Genomic DNA, 17,565 nt, shown 5'->3' on the forward strand with positions numbered 1-17,565 from the left:
CAGAGTAACGGTGGGCATGTAGTTGCACTAAACTTCTACAAAGGATCACCTCAATCAGCGACCTCAAAATCAAGTTGGATAACCAATGTAGCAAACATAATCCTCCAACACGAAAAATAAATGTGAGGCATACAATATAGTCAGGTTGGGGGAACAAGTGCTTACGTTCAGAATATGAAAAAAAAAAAAAAAAAAGTCAGCAAAGCTGTCCCCAAGCAATTTCGACAAAAAATAAGCTAATATGGATGATTCTAGAAAAATAAGGAAAGGGCATTTCATTGTGTACAAACGTGAAAGGTGAGAGCCGGAATAATGTGATGGAAGTAGAACGTTGAATTCTTCACAATTATGGAAGGAAGATTTACACAACAACATGTTTATGTCTATACCTAAGCACATAAACATGTTATAGCCAAGATGTTCTCATTTCTTTTGTTGTCAGCAATTAGAGCCAGTTTGACGACATTTTCCCAGATGAAAGGTGGAAGCTAAAACTATACTAATCCCTATTGTTCTTATGTAGGTAAACTCATGGAAAGAATGAGATTATTAAACCATATGAACTAACTCAAGCCCTCTAAATAGGAACCAAAAATAGAAAACTAACAGGCCATGAGTTATTATCCGAAATTGGCAAACGTAAAAATTACATGCAAGCCTATTGTTAAGAATATGAATGTAGCTAAAACCCCATAATTAATGCACAATTAAAGCAATAGCAATCACAGCAGTTAACTTTAGCTGGAAAAAAGAAAATCCATGCAAGGGAACAACAATTAAGGTGCATTAAAAACAAATATTGAGATAAAGTTTACAATACCCGATGTTATGAGACTAGGAGAGGATCACCGCACTATGTGCGGTGTGAAGTTACCAGTTCAATATGCCCAGTGGGATTTTACAAGGCTAATATGCCCATAGCCCTCATTGATTGTATTTTTCCAATCAAAAATTATTTTTTTATCATTTTCTGTATGTGGTAGATAATGAAGCATTTTGTCGACATTTCAATTAAGGAAAGAAATAATACTAATAAAGTTGAAGAGCATAATAACACATAATTGAGGTAAACTCTCCGATTGTACGATGTATCTCATTACCTGTGAAAAGTTACAATTTAAAACATAAGATACATTCATCCCAAAGTACAGACTACTATATCTAGAATTGCCTCTCGTCTTTTCTTATCTAGCATTACGTTCAATCAGCCAGTTCTAGTGGAACTATGTATTAGTGGTGAAGAACCCAAAAAAAAAAAATCATCTATACTATAACAAGTGGCTGTTGAAGTAAATAATGAATTTTGCTAAAGATATTGGAAAGGAGAAAACAAAGCATCAAGCATTCATGACAAAACTCCATGAGCTTCCATTTGCTTCCAAGTTCCAGCTATCTAAATATCAATTAGATCTGCCAAGAATGAATTATATTAGAATTTAGTAACATTTTGTATAAATAGTAGAATGACAATCTTGTTAAATCATAGGTAACGTACCCGCAGTTTTTGCCACACTTCATTGCAAAATTTTAAGGAAATACTAAAGCATGAAATATAAAACAAAGTCGTCAAGAACACATTCCCTACTCCTAAGTTTGAGCCACCATTATATTTGAATAATACCTCTTGCCATTCAACTTTTTCTCAAACATTAATGTTGGATATATAAATAAAGAATAGAAAGCTAATAAACAACAGATGCATTCTGAGCCACCATCATATTTGGATAAATACCTCTTGCCAACCAATTTTTTCTCAAACATGAATTCTAGGTAAATAAATAAAGAACAGAAAGCCAAAAACAACACATGCATTTTAGCCTATAAATCATGTAGATATATTTCATTCATGCCACATTTTCACCCAGACAACATGAATGAACATAGGGCATCAATTTAACTAAAAGAAAATTTTCTCTTCTTTCTTAAAAAGCTCCAAAAGATTCAAGCAAAAGCTACAAAGAAATTTTAATATATTAGCTTGGTATTTGTTAAGAGTTTATTTTTTAAATCCGGAAAAGCAATTTTATTCTCTTTGTAATTCTGAGATTTTAATTTTCTTTTTTACATAAAAGTCTTGGAAAATTCTAGTTGTCTAATTGAGAAAAGGTGGAGAAGCTAAGGGGTAATCACCACCATTTTGATCATTCCCCAGTTATACACAATTTGGCTAGAAATTTAGGGCAACACTATTTACACTTACAACTGGGATGCAGTACATGAACATTCTTTTTCTATATACAAAGATCTTATCTTAGAGGTTCTTTTAGCCATTTCAGTTAACATCATTCCGAGGATAGGACAGCAAGTAACAAAAGCTACAATCAGTCAATGTACATCATTTTCTTAGAAATTACTACGTCTAAAGAGTAATTCAAAAATGACACCATCAAAGCAGAGAAAAAATTTATAATGATTTCATCAGTAATCATAACTTTCAATGAAATAGGGTGAAAGCAAATGCTATTAAACCTCAACTTGCAACCTCTTATTGATGAATTTACTAAAATAGGTAAAATACTAAAGAAACTGACTCTAAATCTAAAGGAAACGTGGTACCTTCACAAAATTTCATACTCCAAGAATGGTAATTTAAATATTGTAATGCGATCAATGACCACTCCAAGCATAAATGCATAATTTAATACTTCTAAAAAAATGGTAATTTACTTACCACTTCCTAGCCTGTACCAAAAATCTAATATTTGGTACTTCTCCTTCAGCAAATATTTTACTACCTACAAGCATCAAAACCATTTATATTAGTCGTATTAAGCAAAAACTGCCCCTAGGCAGAAAGCAATTGGTTAGTTTGTACAACAAAGATTCATAAGATAGATATTGATAAGTCCTATCAAGAAAAATACTAAATCAAATTAGATTAACTTTTTCTCAGGGGATAAAAACAAAGAACCTAAATAAAGGTGCACTTTGAAAAAAGAATTTCTCCAATCCTTTGTACTTTGTTGCATATCTTAATATCTTGTAATAAACATTTGGAACATATTAGAGCATAAAAGATAATTATAATTAATCTATTAGACCATCAAATCTAGCATAGGGTATGTGAAAACACAATATGAAGCAAAACAATAGCAACAAAGCCTGAGGATTAGCAGGAACTGAAGAATTTGTTATGCCAAACCATAAATGGCATTAAGCACTAAACATATGAATGCATTTCCAAAGTTTTAAATCCAGTTCATATCAATGCAGTAGGGCAACCCCTAGTCCCTAATGTGACTTTTAGAAGTTACCAAAAAAAAAGTAATTTGCAATGTCAGAAGACAACAATGATCTAAAACTCAAAATAGCAAATAGTTAAACTCAAAAAAAAAAACTTTTAAAGCTAATTTTATTGCATGCCAGGTGAATCTGTGAAAGGATTTGGACCACTATATGCTGTCTACAAAAGGAAATATACAATCACATTGAAATAGGTAATATGAAGTCATTCATTTGTCTTTTTCTCAAGCATGGATCTATATCCGTAATCACAAAAGATTGAAATAGGTAAGACGAATTAAATTGAAATAGGTCAGCGAAGTAAAGATAAGATTTTAATTCACTTTTTAACGGAAGCAAAAGTAAGAAATTATCCAACTAATTAGTGCAAAATAACAAGGGACAAAACTATAGCTATGCAGTAACTTGATCCATTTTCTAGTTAATGATATGATTTAAAGTCTTTAATCAAATTGTTAATTTACTCACTGCTTCAAGCCACTGCCCAGCATCTGATAGAGATTTCCTATCCTTGGGCAAACCTTTGACTGCCTACAAACACAAAAAATCAATTAAAATTGCTATTATAACAAAAAAATTTGTAGAAAGAACTTCGACAATTTATCAACTTGAGATTCACTATATAAACTGTCAACAAATTTTACTAAGAGACTTATAATTTTCTGTACTATAAGAACAATTATTAACAAATAGTCATTAAAATGCGTATCATCACAAGATGCCTTTGGTAAGTCGAAACTTTGGCCAATGATCAATTTCACATGTGAGTTCATGATTGTTCAAGAAGACATGCAATTGTATATAATTAGTATAAGATGTGCAAACATGCACTACAATAGACATGCATGCATGCACTATTATTCTAGCTTAATCAAGCAAATTGATTAAGAAACCAAAATTAAAGAAAACGCCAACTGAAAAAACCAGAAAAGGGAAAAGAAAAACAAATCCAGATTTTTTTATCAAAAACAAAACAAAACCATCAAGTTCCGCATATGATGAATTCCAACCAGCTAAACCTCTCTTTCTTTTGGATAGTTCTGTCTAAACAGTATGCAAAACATAAAGGAGGACCGAGATTGGAACCTGAACTATTAAAATCTCTAAAAACATCAACTGCAAACTGCAGATTCAAACCTGAAATATAATGCAAATGCATGTTAAATAAAAACTAAAGCAAATCATATGATTTTTTTCCTAGACAAAATCTTCCTATTTGAAGCAAATCTTGTCCACATTACGCCTGTGCTACCATATGCTGTGCTATAGGCACAACAAAAATCTCCTCTATATATGAATAAAGTAAATGACTTCCCAAAAAAAGGTAGAACTAAATCTTGGTGAATATATCGCCATAAATAAGTGTTTTTTACACCCTGCAATCTTCAAGGCAATTAAAAAACACTGATTCCTAAAACTAAAATGTTTACCCAAGCAACGGTAATATGTCGAGCTATAAAGACACTAAGCCAAGTTAAATAATGACACTCTAGCAAAAAAAAAACACAAGTGAAATAATGATCTAAACATTTTAATGATATTGCAAAAAAAATATCAAATACTTAAAATTCATCCCAACTTCCCTAGATTCATAAACTCTGTATGTGTAGAACAAACTAACAAAAAAAGAAATTGAACTCCCGTTTAAAAGTACCAACAACCAGAGATCTTTAAAAAAAAGACATCTCTGAAAAAATTACAACAACGATAGATAATTTTTGGATGGTAAAAAAAAATTATTGAAGAAAAAAGAAAGATCTAGGAGGGGAGATATTCAAAATAAAAAGAAAAAGTAGCAGTAAGAGAAAATAGAGCGAAATACTTGAGCAAGAAGATGAAACCGCTACCATGCGAACCTGTAAATCCAAACAATAGAAGAAAAGACGGTAGCAACAAAATAGATGGTAAATAGATACTTTCATAAAAGGATAAAAAATAAAAAGCTATACAGAGAAAGATTGTAAAAAAAAATAAAAATGAAAGTTAAGGTAATTAAGAAAGAAAAAAAAAACGAAAGGAAATACCCTTTAACTTGTAAGAAGAAGACCAACGTGTGACCTCTATTTTGTGCTGCACTGTTATTTAATAGTCAATTAAAGAAGAAAGAGAAGAAGTGAAAAACAGAGAAAGAGGAAGGAAGGGAGAAAGAACCTGAGAAGAAAGGAAGAAAGCGACGGAGCAAAAGCAAGAAACACAATGAGCGGCACAAGCGAAGACTCTCAAGAACCCTATCTATCCAAGAAGCAGGTGAAATCTCGATTTTGTCCTCAATTCAATTCATCAGCTCAATCAACGGAGGACTACCATCAATCGGTCAATCACAGCGTGCCACGTCAGCAATTGGATTCAATTGGAGGGATTGGCATTCACACATTTACTATATATGTTAAAAAAGGCAAGAAATGTATATATCCATGTCTGGACCATTTGGGACCAATTTTGTAGAGTGAGATTAACATTTTTCAAAAATTTATATATCCATGTCGGGACCATTTGGGACCAATTTGTTTTGCTTTGTGAATGTCAAATCGTCACCTATGAAGAAAGGCACTTCATTCATCATTGTTTCTAAAATTTCAAGCATAAAATAATCGTAACTTACCAGTTGAAGTCCTAAATTTTATTGTTCTCCATTTAGACATGTTTCCCTCGCGAGGAAAACAAAAGAGTGACACAGAAATCCTCCCAGTCCACTGGATATTTTAAGGTTCCCTAACGCCTATTTCTCATTTCTGGCTTATTCCCCCTAAAACCCCCAGCTACCTATAGCCTCTTTTTCATTCTTCAAGATTACCAACTAAATTCAGAGGGGAAAATGATGGCCTCCTTGGCCTTCCCAGGAGGTCTTGTAGCTCAACCAAATCCTCGTTTTCCATTTTCTTCTCCCACAAACCGCTTCTTGATTGTAAGTATTCCTCATCTTCTCCTCCTTTCTTATGCATGTTCCAACTAAGACCTAATATAAAAAGCGTCACGCTTTTATGTACAGTTTGTCCATGCACTGATTCATTCATTATTTTCTGTATTGATTGAACTGAATTGTAAGCATAGTGGAGTTATTACTTGAAAAATTATAGTGGGTTTTGATTTATGTATGGTCTTCTCGTATTTGTAGAGGTGTAATGTGGCAGAGCCATTGAAATTTAAGGACAATGGAAAACCAGTGATGCCTCTTGCCAACGGGGAGCAAACTGCATCCTTTCCAAGTTTTTTAACTTCCACTCATATTGAAAGAATCCCAGTTCAGAAAAGTGATACCAGGCTCAAGATCTTCTCTGGGACTGCCAATCCTTTACTTGCTCAGGTTAGTGAGTCATGCAAAGCAATTGCCTTTTTGGAATGTCAAAGGGCTTATAACCAAAATGAACCAAAGAGTACTCCAGATTATTAAGTGGGGCATCAATTTCATATTGAAGACTTGGAAGTTCGTATTTTTGTTCTTATTGTTTAACCATGCCTTATACTGCTAATTTGAAGGTCTAATTTATTAAGTATTGAAGTTGAAGTAGTCATCTATGCCCTCCAAAACGTGCAATGTTCATGTTTGAGTTCATGGGGACAGGCAGTAATGGATAGTTAAATGTTACCACTTTTGAGAGTGATAAAGAGCTAGGCATAGAATTATCTTCTCCTTTCATTCTATGCAAACTTTTTTGTTGAATTGCAAAGTAGAAAGAATCAGCCTTTATTCTGATCTATTGACTTCATGTACAGCAGTTTGTGAATTTTTCATATTTATTATTGTTGATTTCAACTTTTTTTTTTGGGGGGTACAGTTATTTCTTAGAGATGAAAGGGTTTGGGAATGGTTCATGCTTTAAGTGTCTGTTTGGTAGGATGTAAAATATTTTCTTTGGGATAATAATTTTGTTGGAAATCTTTTTTCTCGAAAAAGTTTTCTTTCTAATTTTCATCTGTTTGGTTACTTTTGGTAAACATTTATCGTCATGAGTAATTAATTCAATTCCTCACCATATCAAGAAGTCCTCTCCCATCGGCCGTCTGCACCATTCCTCTATCGTCTCCACCACAAAAAACTTTCCTCCACCACATGCACCACCCCTGCCATCATTCTCTGACCAAGAAGAGATCAAAGCAATAGCTACATGAATGATCAATGTCAGTTTTCCAACTCATCCATAACCATTCATAAGATATTGAAGATGACAATGAAATAAAACCAATTCTCACAAGAATATTTTACCGCCAAAATTCTTCCAAAGATCTAGAGGATCTCAGATTGAAATTTTCAAAGCAAAAGCTGGACGCTGTTAGTGATATATAGAATTAGTTCATCTTTCTCCTCTGTGGCCAATCTTAAAAGACTTTCTCCCTCCTGTAAAAGTTTCTCTGAGATCTCTTCTTTCTTTATGTCACCAATCTCCTTGTATTGTCTCTCTAGATCCTTCGTGTTTCCATAGATCTTAATTGTTTCTGTAAGTCCAACGCAGATGCAATGGGATGTGCAATAGGTTGGATTGCATTTATGTGAGAGGAGGAATAACATGGAATGAAAAGAGGTGGGTGGTGGGGAAGGCTCGATGTTTTGCCGACAGATGTCGGACAATCCCACCGGAACTGTTTCCCATGGGCCTTTTACTTCTTATGTTGATGAAGGTAACTAAGGCCAAAAGGGACAGGATTAAAGGGTGGAAAATAACTTGAGTAAGTTTATAAGTGAAGTTATTTTATGCCCACTTATGGAAAGATTTTACCAGAGAAATCATTTTCTTGGCGCTAAATTGAACCAAACTGCAGAAATCATGGAAAATATTTTCTGGAAAATCTTTTCAGTTGAAACAAACAGACCCGAAGATTGCTAGCTATATTTCATATAGGACATTGTATTTTACAGGAAATTGCTTGCTACATGGGTCTCGAGCTCGGAAAAATTAAGATAAAGCGTTTTGCTGATGGTGAGATTTATGTTCAATTACAAGACAGTGTCAGAGGATGCGATGTATATCTTGTGCAACCAACCTGTCCTCCAGCAAATGAAAATCTTATGGAGCTCTTGATAATGATCGATGCTTGTCGGAGGGCTTCTGCAAAAGCCATAACTGCTGTGATCCCTTATTTTGGTTATGCCAGGGCTGACCGTAAGGTGAGTTTACATTAAGGCAGCTCGAAATAGATAATGATGTGATCTAGGTGCAATTAGACGTGAACACTTAATAAAAGCAGTAAAACTAAGCAATAAGATTCATGGAGGGCATGTTGTTATTTCTTGCTATTCAGTCATTCAAAGGTGTTGAGATCTAGAATATACTCTCTTACCTAGCTTTGACAGAATGCTAAAAGATGTAAGGTACCAACACCGTAATTAACTCTTAAATAAATTGCAATGAGATTCGTCAATCACGTTACATTTTCCGTTCATTCCCTCGTGATTAGGTAATGATGGTCTTGCAAATCTTATGTCTTCTTAGCATGATAGATTGGGATTGAATATCTATTCGATTAGGTTTTGATTCACTGCACTTTTCATTAGTGCAGGTAGTTGATGCTGTTTTTAAGTTGATTTTCCTTCTAGCATAAAGTTATATTCTGATTATTGCTTGCAAAGAAAAATAATTGATTAATGTAGAGGAAGTAGTAAGAAGGAGATACTTGGATTTCATTTATGGACATTCAGGAGTATTTATTCTTGTGAACTTGAGGAGGGGGTTTGAGAGCCCTGGGAATCTGCCCAAAGTTGTCCTAGAAAGATTGGCTGACTCGCTGAAACAAAATAGTCATGGATGCCATGAATTGTTATAAGCTGATTGCTATAGTGGTTTTCCTCTAAAATCATGTGTTGGGTACATCTGCTTCTCTTTCAGAGTCAAGGGCGTGAATCAATTGCAGCCAAACTTGTTGCAAATCTGATTACTGAAGCAGGTGCAGACCGTGTTCTTGCTTGCGATCTTCATTCTGGGCAATCAATGGGCTACTTCGACATACCTATTGACCACGTCCATGGGCAGGTAGTGGAACAGATATCACTTATTGTGAATTTGTACTTGTGAAAACAGGCTAAAACATGAATTTGGAGTGAAACTGGCATGGCCAAACAGGTTAACTTTTATGTTTCGCAAGTTTTTAGCAGATTTACTCTAGTTAAATTAAAAAGTCCTATCTTCCAGATTTTTAGTTAACTAATATGCTTTCAATGCTTATGTATGCTTGCAGCCTGTCATACTTGATTACCTTGCCAGCAAGATAATATGTTCAGATGATCTGGTTGTGGTATCGCCAGATGTTGGGGGTGTAGCAAGGGCAAGAGCTTTTGCCAAAAAACTCTCCGATGCACCCCTTGCTATTGTTGATAAAAGGCGTCAAGGACACAATGTAGCTGAGGTAAGTCCTGTACATTAAATCTGTTGGTGATGTTCACTCACGTTGATTAACTTTAAGGAATTAAGTAAATGTTATCCAATTTCAGTGTTAAGAATGTAGAGGCATCTTATAGTGATGTTGAAGTGGCTATTATTTATCTACAACATAAGTTACCTTTGCCATTAGTGAGTGATTTGGTTTATTGCATCGAAAGTTCGGCTTGAGTTGTTCAGAAATCTGACACCTTTTTACTTATTAAATTCTTTTACATAGGTGGATGAAACCATGTAATCATCTTTGATTCTGTTGGTATCATGGACCTTTACATGGTTAATTCTTTTGGAGACATAAGCGATTAATTTGTGTTTTGGATGAAACAAGTATAACCATTGATGCTTCTCAAGTAAAATTGAAGACAATAATCTTGTTTTATGTGTTACAATATGCTTCCTAAGTCATGTATGCTCATAGGTTGCTATGAATTATATGTTTATCATAGATGCTTTATTAAAAAAATTTATATCCTTTGTTGTATTTTAAAAGTCACTTTTGTTCTTCTTCCTTCTATTGTTTTACTTTTAAGCTACTATGCATATTATATGTATGCCGGGAGCCAGATTCCTGATTTCCTGACACTGTTCTTCTTACTTCTATCTTTAAAGTTATAATTTACCTATGAGCAATGTTTTACCTAAATTTTTTTCACTGTTTTCATATAATTACTGCAAGTTACAGCTGAAGAACCTACAATGTGATGTCAAATTCTCTTTTGTTGCTTCTTGACCTCTGTGTTGCTTACCCTACCTTTTGATGGCTTCTGAGGTTTCTTCTTGTTTTAGGCTCATTGAAGATGGATTAAATCATGGGCAGTGTAAATTCTGCTTCAGTAGTTTAATTGGTTTATTGAGTAACTGGTTTTCTGGTTGCTGGAATCAGGGATGCATTGTCAGCCTTCTTCTTAGCTGGTTTGGTTTATCAAATAAACCCTTAAGCTTTCAACCTGAATAGAAGCATTGTGCCCCTTAAACTCTCAACCTGAATAGAAGCAGTCTGTAATGTGGATATTTAGGTTGGAGACTTTATGAACTACTATTTTAATCAAATCACATGCTTGACAGCTTCTGCATGCCCTCATCAGTTCCCTTTGAGTTATTTTACTGATTTTTAAGTTCAAATTGTTAATATCAGCAGGAATTAGGTATAAATATAGCTTCCCTTGCCGAAGTTGATCATATAATCATCAGGACCCAAGTCAGAAATGTCAGGTTGTGAAGGATCAGTTAATTGGGGAACTAGAACCAATAATCTGTCAATAACCTCTGTTTAGTTGTTGACCTCCAGTTCCAACATCTCCACTAGATGAGTTCCAGCTCTTTGCCCTTCTTTCTGTGTGTGGTTCAATCTTACTTTTTACCTATAAATGGTTGCATTTCAACCAGCTAATTACAGACTATCTAATATTCGAGATAGGAAGGATCTTCTGGATTTACTGTTATTTTATTTCCTTTGTTCATTGTAGTTGGTGCATGGATATGCCTCTTTTTGCTTCTTGTTCAACTTTTCGTCATCAGAAGTTGCCTTTTACTTAAAAAGAAATTAAACACAATGCTTTCTTTCCCTGTAATCCTCTATACTCTGAAATTTTAGATACAATGCTGGCTCATTCTTGATTTATTCCCACCGTAGATTTATCTTCATAATTCTGCATTACTTTTCCATATGATAGATTTTTCATTTGCATTTTAGTATTATCAGTGGCTACTTCATCTTCCAATGACTTGCAACTGAAAAACTTGTACGATTGCATGGATGTATCAATTCTCCAGGTGTTGAATTTGATCGGTGATGTAAAGGGAAAAGTAGCAGTTATGGTGGATGACATGATAGATACTGCTGGTAAGCATTCCTGGATTCATGCTCCTGATTTATCACTTATGCCTCATTTTGTTAACAAATGGAAATAAAAAAATATCCATGGCATCAAAGGCAAATCCAACTAACTATTTGAGTTTAAGTTGAATCCCCGTCCCCATCTCCCAGCTTCTTTTTGTACATGGGACGGGCATGCCTGGTGACTCTAAAGTATAAGGGGGGCTGGAAGAAGTGAAGAGCTCTGTGTTTTGTGTATTTTAACTCTTGGGAAATCTGCCATATACTGGTTTGCCTTTATCTGTGTCTGCTATTCTAGGTACTAATAGTTATGTATACATGATTGGGCTTCCAATATGCTTTACTTCTACTTTGCTTTTTGTCATCTTGGGCTAGTTGTGATGTTGCCAGCCTGTGATTGATTCAGCTGATTTATGCCATTTATGGAAGTCAATGCCTTTCTTTGATCTTGTTTTGTTGCTATGCCTAAACGTACTGATATGGTGACATTCTACATGCTAGACTTTCTTTTTTACTTCTCTCTTGTGCTTTATTTCATTGTTAGAATAACTTGTTTATGAAGATAACATATGTAATTTTTGTCACCTTGTACTGGTGGTTGATTACTTAGCCCATTGGTCTTTTGTCCAAGCAAATCTTAGAAACCACACCTGTTTCCTTGATGGAAATTTAGACCAATCCATGTATCCTCTCACTGAATTTTGATCCTTCCGGGAGCAAATGGAGTGACTATCATCTTTGTTTATAATAAGTTTGGGTCACTACCTATTTATTGTAGTCTTATTTTTTAGTGGTTGTACAACATGTTAAAATTCCAATTTGCTGCTGACTTACAGGCACCATTGCAAAAGGTGCAGCACTATTACATCAAGAGGGAGCTAGGGAAGTTTATGCATGCTGCACCCATGCTGTTTTCAGGTACTACATCTCCAGTGCATAATGCTCCGTTACTTACATATGATAAAGCTGCGCCAATTGAAAGTGGTTCTCAATAAGCTTAATATCAAGCTGAAGATAAAATCTTAATAATCTTGTTTCCTCTTAAAAATTCATTTCCTCAATAACACCACATAGGGCTAAAAATAATAGAATTTAATAAATTCTGATTTTACTCTTTCATGTGGTAGTTGACCTCATATATGAAGTTGGCTGGATTGAGTTTTCATGACTTCAACTTTTGAATAGCACATTAGTGGTAGAGCCATTTTTGCCCTGAATGTTTTTTTCGCCAAGTGGTTGCTAGCCTCAGAAACACACCTGAAGATGGTAATTGCATATGGCTCGTGGGTTTTTGGCACGAAAATGTTTATGTTCTGGAGTATTCTGGATATTCTTGTGGAAAAGTTCTGAGGCAGATCAGTATTAGAACCTTGTGTGCAAGACTAATAGCATATGATATTCTTTTCAGTTCCCATTTACTGTTTCCTTCTCCAATGAACTTTTCTTTGGACTTGTACTTAGTAGTGAGCGGGGCAATATTATCTAGCATTCACACTATGATCTGCAATTAGCATGATTCCTCACGTTTATCTGGGTTCTGCTAAAGTATTTTGTCTATCTGGTCATTTTCAGTCCTCCTGCAATAGAAAGGTTGTCAAATGGATTGTTCCAAGAGGTAATCATAACAAACACCATCCCTTTAGCAGAGCAGAACTATTTTCCCCAGCTTACGGTCCTATCTGTTGCAAACCTTTTGGGTGAGACCGTTTGGCGCGTTCATCATGATTGTTCTGTGAGTATTACTTCAACCAAATATATGTTTGCTTCATAACTTTATATTTGTGCCCTAGCAGATGAGGATTTACCTCCTCTTTTTCCTTTGATTATAGCACATTCTGCTTGGTGAAATACGTTTAAACAAGGATCAGAGGAGCTTAAAGTTAATGAAATTTGCTTTTTATCAAAAAAAAAAAAAGATCAGAGGAACTTAGAGTTTTGTTTCTCCCTTGATATAGTTTAGTTGGCCCATGACACCTTGTATGAACTCTCACTCCAGTATTGGGACGTCAATGCATGCTTCATATTTCAATTGGTGCTTTGAACATCCTCTAATTGATTCAGTGCTTGGTTTATAAAATCTCTGTATGAGGATTTCAGTTCTTACCTTCATTTTTTGACGTTTCTTCTTAATATCTTGGCTTTCAGGGAAGCTTTGAACCCTATTCCAGCTTGGGCATCGATTGATCAGTTTCGAGTGAGCTTTTTTTTCTGGTTTTGAGATTGTGTGAAGTACAGCTTCTGGCCTGGAAGCAATGTTGTGGATAAAAATTAGAAGATCCAGCGTTTCATTTTTCCTAAAATTGTCTGGACTTTGTCACCCCTGTTGTATGATATTTCGCATGTACCTCATCTGTGGTGTAGAATAGTTATTACCAAATGTAAATCTTGTAACCAATGACTTGATGCCAGTATATATAAATAATTTGGGAGGTTTGGTCATTCCTGGTTCATTTCACTGGTTACATTATTATCAGTAGAATGATGATATTTTTTTTCAATATTGAATTTCTCTGCGAGGATTATCAATTCCCTTTTGTCAAATATGATGATATCTCCATGTGCGTCTTTTTGGAATTTGTATCATTCGACTTTGATCGATGCAGGAGAAGAATGCATGCTGCGGCCTATGTTGCTCTAATGGATTATACTGAAGGAGTATGATATCTTAGCATTGACACCAAAAACTAATTTACAAGATCAAGGTATGGTTCTCAGCAGCCATCCCCAAACTAACATGGAAACCTACAAAGAATCAAAAAAGCCTGAAAGGACAATATGTATAACCACACTTGAAGGATATCCACAGCTACCATTTCCCTCTCAACGGCAACTGCAACCACACTTGAACAACAGCAGTGCTTCACTATTTGTACTCAAATTGCAAAGCAGACGGTCATCAATTTCACTTAAGTTGAATCTAGTTCATCTCTTTGAAGTAAATCTTCTGGACTTCGTCTTCTTGGTTTTCTTTGACCTTGATGTCTTGTAATATCTTCAGATTCATCACTTTTCATTTTCATGAAGTGAAATCCCATAATATACCTGTACTCCCCAGTCCCAAGACAACGGGAGCAGTGGCTAAGGCCACTCCCACCACAGTCCCTGCACCTGCAGTGGGCAACATGTGGGCAATCCTCAGATCAAGAGCATATTCCGGGACACACAATTGAAACATAGAAATTATATTGATACCTCACCATTTTGGCCATGCTCCTTTAGGAAGTATTGTAAGATGTGTGAAATTTGTCCTCCCTGCATTTGATGCAAAGTCACGCAACTCATGAAACCACTTCCCATATTTGAAAAGTACTGTAGTTGTTAAAGAAACCTAAAATGAAGGTAAATTTAAACAACCAAAATACAAATACCAGGGGAGGAAAATGCAGCATTCCATTCCAAAAACGACTATATAAATGGTTAATTAGCTATAAAGAGTGGCATTGCTAAACAAAAAAGCAGGTTCTTTAGATTACCAAGGGAACTTATTTGTTTGCTGTCTAGAAAAGAAGTTCTCAGTCGTGTGCAATGCCATTCATCCACATAGTATCTATCACTCTTGAAATGCGTAGGGAGATAATATTTAGCATCCTCGAGTTGCCCCTTTCTTGCTAAAGTTGGCCATTCTCCACTGCCTCATAAACCAGTCAGGCATCTTTGGTTATCAAAGTGGCTACTAAGGGATCGATTCTGTCTAGTCAGGAACAATGCCTTACAAAAAATGCATCAAGAAAATGAAGTTGAAGGGAAAGTAGATTGTATTATATGCTCATGACATAGTATTGGGTACTACTGGTTCTAGGTTGACCTACAAAGAAACAGACAGCAGATTCAATGATAGAGCTAACTGCCAACCCTCTCCTCCCCCCCCCCCCCCCCCCAAAACCAAATAAAAAAAACAAAGGAAAGCCAGACTAGATTAGAGAGATTATACATAGAAGACAACATATAGTTCCTACTAGAACCAAAACCGTGGTGCTTCAGCAGATTGAACTAGGACTACCAGATGAATACTCTAGGAGGCCTAACATTCCAGATAAATTCATAATTAGTCCAGCCATCTAAGTTGAAGTGACAAAGGACACTGACCTGAATAAAAATTAAAAAGGTGCAAGGTCTGAATTACTGCTACAGACAAAAGGTTCATATACCATACAGCTAAGCGAACAAATAAGGGAAGCTCAGAATGCGAAGGAACGGTATACGAACCTATCCCATGGCAATTATGGCAACTAACTCTGCCGCTCCCTCTACACACTATGCAAGGTGGATCTGGCTTCTTTCTTTGTTCTCTCCGCACATTTGACTACAACAGGAACAATATCAGAGAGGGATAAAGCTCAATATAAGATTTAAACTTTGACTAGTGACAAATGAGCACGCACTTGGTGATAAACAATAATACATAAAATTTTAATGGAGTCATTATTTCCAGCACCAAAAGTTAATATTAACATTTAATAGAAGGAAAACAGATATGCCCTCTCATTGAAGAGTTCAGTTGCTTGACTTGCTGCTCTCTTAGTTTTTAAGTCAGTGCAAAATGCATACATCTAGTGCTTCTAAAAAGATTGCTGAAAAATAATTGAGAATCTGGTAATGACTGAAGTCAGTTCTTCAGCAGCCATACAAATTTGACAGCTAAAATGGAATTTAGGAAATGGACCAAACAGCAAATGTAGCTACAATTTCTCCAAATTCCTCATAGCTCCTTGTAGCAACAGTTTAACCAGGCAGCTTAGCATCTAAATACTTATGGTCTTTGGTTGTGACTCCAAGAGCCGTACCATAACGAGTTTTATTCAGAAAATTCCATCATCTTTCTTGGAATTCATCCAACTCACTAATCCCCCTCTCATTCCTCTTCCTAGTTTCAGCCATGCAGCTTCTTTTCCACTACCTTTGCCCTTAGTTATGAGTTATTCTCCATTTCATTGCGGAAATATTACATTTCTTACAGTCTGCCACATAATCACGTGTCCTATACCAAACCTCAAACCAAACTACTATTTGCAACAAAAAATTTGACCCAAGTGGTAAAGTCACCTTTCCTATTCCACTAATCATGGCAGGTTGGACTCCAACCGACCCCATTTCCCTGTTCTGCCTTAGCATAGTAACATGATGTACTAAAAGAATATATATACATCTCCAAAAATCAACTTTTATTAGTGAAGGCACCTCACTATTTCTCACCATTAACCAATAAAATACTTCTTGCAACAAGAATTATTGATTATTATTCCTAGTTAAACATTTCCGGCGTGATAAAAGACAACATTCATAATAATACCATTAATAAGAACTGCACATACAAAGATTCATCATCAAAACTATATATATGCAGAGGGCAAAAAGAAAGTGGTCTTTCTGCATCATTGATCATACCTCAGTTCTGACTATCCAAGATGGCTTTGGAACTGAAAGCAGAGGCCTAGCTGTCGAAATTGGTGAAGGGTTATGGTTAGGTGGAGGAGTTGCACCGCCGGCTGAATTTATGGCTTCCAATCTAACGGCTGCCACCAGATTCTGAGCACTCATCTGATAGGAATATACTGCCGTCAAAATTCCTCCACTGTGATTACTGATAACGGTTATTGGGCCACAAAGCCATCGGGTTTCATTTGATCTCCTATACCTCACTTGTAGTAGTCTCTCTCTTTCTACTGTATAATCACAATGGATTGGAGTTTCTTTCAGATGATGTGAATTACATATATGTCCAAGACGTCGTTTTTGACGGTCCTCTGCCCACGTCTTTCATGACCCATGAACTGTAAAGACGTGAAAGGGTATTAGAACCAAATGCCACGCCTTCTCGGTGCCCCTGTTGTTGTAATCACACTAATGACTAATCTTTGAGGTTGTGTACTAAAAGCACTCAGCCACTAGTTGCTGATTCTTGTTAGTTGTAAACTAACTAATATGATTATTAAATATTTGTAAGATTCTTGAAAATCATGGTTTGATTCTTTTGAACTAAACTATTATTATTTGTAAGGTTCAAGTGCTGTAAAGAATTTGTGTACTCACCTGTACAATTACCAAGAAGCAGGTTTTTTGCATCTAAGAACATTAGATTGTTGCTGGATAAGTTAAGTGACTTACAAATATTTG

General features: G+C 35.5%; 2 protein-coding genes and 1 long non-coding RNA gene across 8 annotated transcripts; 1 reads left to right on the forward strand and 2 right to left on the reverse strand.

Annotated features, from left to right (window-relative positions):
- Window positions 1-1,061: 1,061 nt before the first annotated feature.
- Window positions 1,062-5,534, reverse strand: LOC113726939 (uncharacterized). 3 transcript variants are annotated; one of them, XR_003457650.2, is made up of 6 exons: window positions 5,395-5,534; window positions 5,268-5,318; window positions 5,066-5,099; window positions 3,712-3,774; window positions 2,672-2,735; window positions 1,062-1,410 (listed from the first exon to the last, which is right to left on the reverse strand). It is a non-coding gene; the product is annotated as an uncharacterized lncRNA (long non-coding RNA). The 3 variants fall into 3 exon arrangements; XR_003457651.2 differs by having other exon boundaries at window positions 5,268-5,313; window positions 5,395-5,497; XR_011839236.1 differs by having other exon boundaries at window positions 5,268-5,457.
- Window positions 5,535-5,757: 223 nt separating this feature from the next.
- On the forward strand, window positions 5,758-13,890 carry LOC113726940 (ribose-phosphate pyrophosphokinase 5, chloroplastic). 3 transcript variants are annotated; one of them, XM_027250860.2, is made up of 9 exons: window positions 5,758-6,148; window positions 6,359-6,547; window positions 8,099-8,347; window positions 9,066-9,209; window positions 9,415-9,582; window positions 11,388-11,457; window positions 12,288-12,369; window positions 13,024-13,183; window positions 13,597-13,890. In XM_027250860.2, exons 1-9 carry the CDS (start codon window positions 6,059-6,061, stop codon window positions 13,633-13,635), a joined length of 1,191 nt encoding a protein of 396 aa, XP_027106661.1. In that variant the 5' UTR covers window positions 5,758-6,058; the 3' UTR covers window positions 13,636-13,890. The 3 variants fall into 3 exon arrangements, with proteins under 3 accessions (XP_027106661.1, XP_071931512.1, XP_071931513.1); XM_072075412.1 differs by lacking the exons at window positions 5,758-6,148; window positions 6,359-6,547 and adding exons at window positions 7,229-7,362; window positions 7,695-7,908; XM_072075411.1 differs by lacking the exons at window positions 5,758-6,148; window positions 6,359-6,547 and adding an exon at window positions 7,220-7,908.
- A 203-nt stretch (window positions 13,891-14,093) lies between these two features.
- On the reverse strand, window positions 14,094-17,311 carry LOC113726942 (uncharacterized). Of its 2 annotated transcripts, none has more exons than XR_011839235.1 (4): window positions 16,837-17,311; window positions 15,658-15,754; window positions 14,644-14,703; window positions 14,094-14,559 (listed from the first exon to the last, which is right to left on the reverse strand). XR_011839235.1 is itself a non-coding variant. In XM_027250864.2 (4 exons), exons 1-4 carry the CDS (start codon window positions 16,987-16,989, stop codon window positions 14,358-14,360), a joined length of 507 nt encoding a protein of 168 aa, XP_027106665.1. In that variant the 5' UTR covers window positions 16,990-17,301; the 3' UTR covers window positions 14,094-14,357. The 2 variants fall into 2 exon arrangements, 1 of the variants encoding a protein (XP_027106665.1); XM_027250864.2 differs by having other exon boundaries at window positions 14,649-14,703; window positions 16,837-17,301.
- Window positions 17,312-17,565: the final 254 nt, after the last annotated feature.

The sequence above is a fragment of the Coffea arabica genome, chromosome 2c (assembly GCF_036785885.1).
Source record: "Coffea arabica cultivar ET-39 chromosome 2c, Coffea Arabica ET-39 HiFi, whole genome shotgun sequence".
NCBI classification, from domain to species: Eukaryota; Viridiplantae; Streptophyta; class Magnoliopsida; order Gentianales; family Rubiaceae; genus Coffea; species Coffea arabica.

Bases quoted from the DNA above. Each gene is read 5' to 3' on its own strand.
- LOC113726940 (XM_027250860.2), top strand. From the start codon at position 6,059: ATGATGGCCTCCTTGGCCTTCCCAGGAGGTCTTGTAGCTCAACCAAAT. The intron at 8,348-9,065 runs GTGAGTTTACAT...CTTCTCTTTCAG, and splicing joins ATGCCAGGGCTGACCGTAAG to AGTCAAGGGCGTGAATCAAT. The intron at 9,583-11,387 runs GTAAGTCCTGTA...TCAATTCTCCAG, and splicing joins AAGGACACAATGTAGCTGAG to GTGTTGAATTTGATCGGTGA.
- LOC113726942 (XM_027250864.2), bottom strand. From the start codon at position 16,989: ATGAGTGCTCAGAATCTGGTGGCAGCCGTTAGATTGGAAGCCATAAAT. The intron at 14,704-15,657 runs GTTCGTATACCG...CATCAAATGCAG, and splicing joins CCATAATTGCCATGGGATAG to GGAGGACAAATTTCACACAT. The intron at 14,560-14,648 runs GTGAGGTATCAA...TGCCCACTGCAG, and splicing joins AAAGGAGCATGGCCAAAATG to GTGCAGGGACTGTGGTGGGA.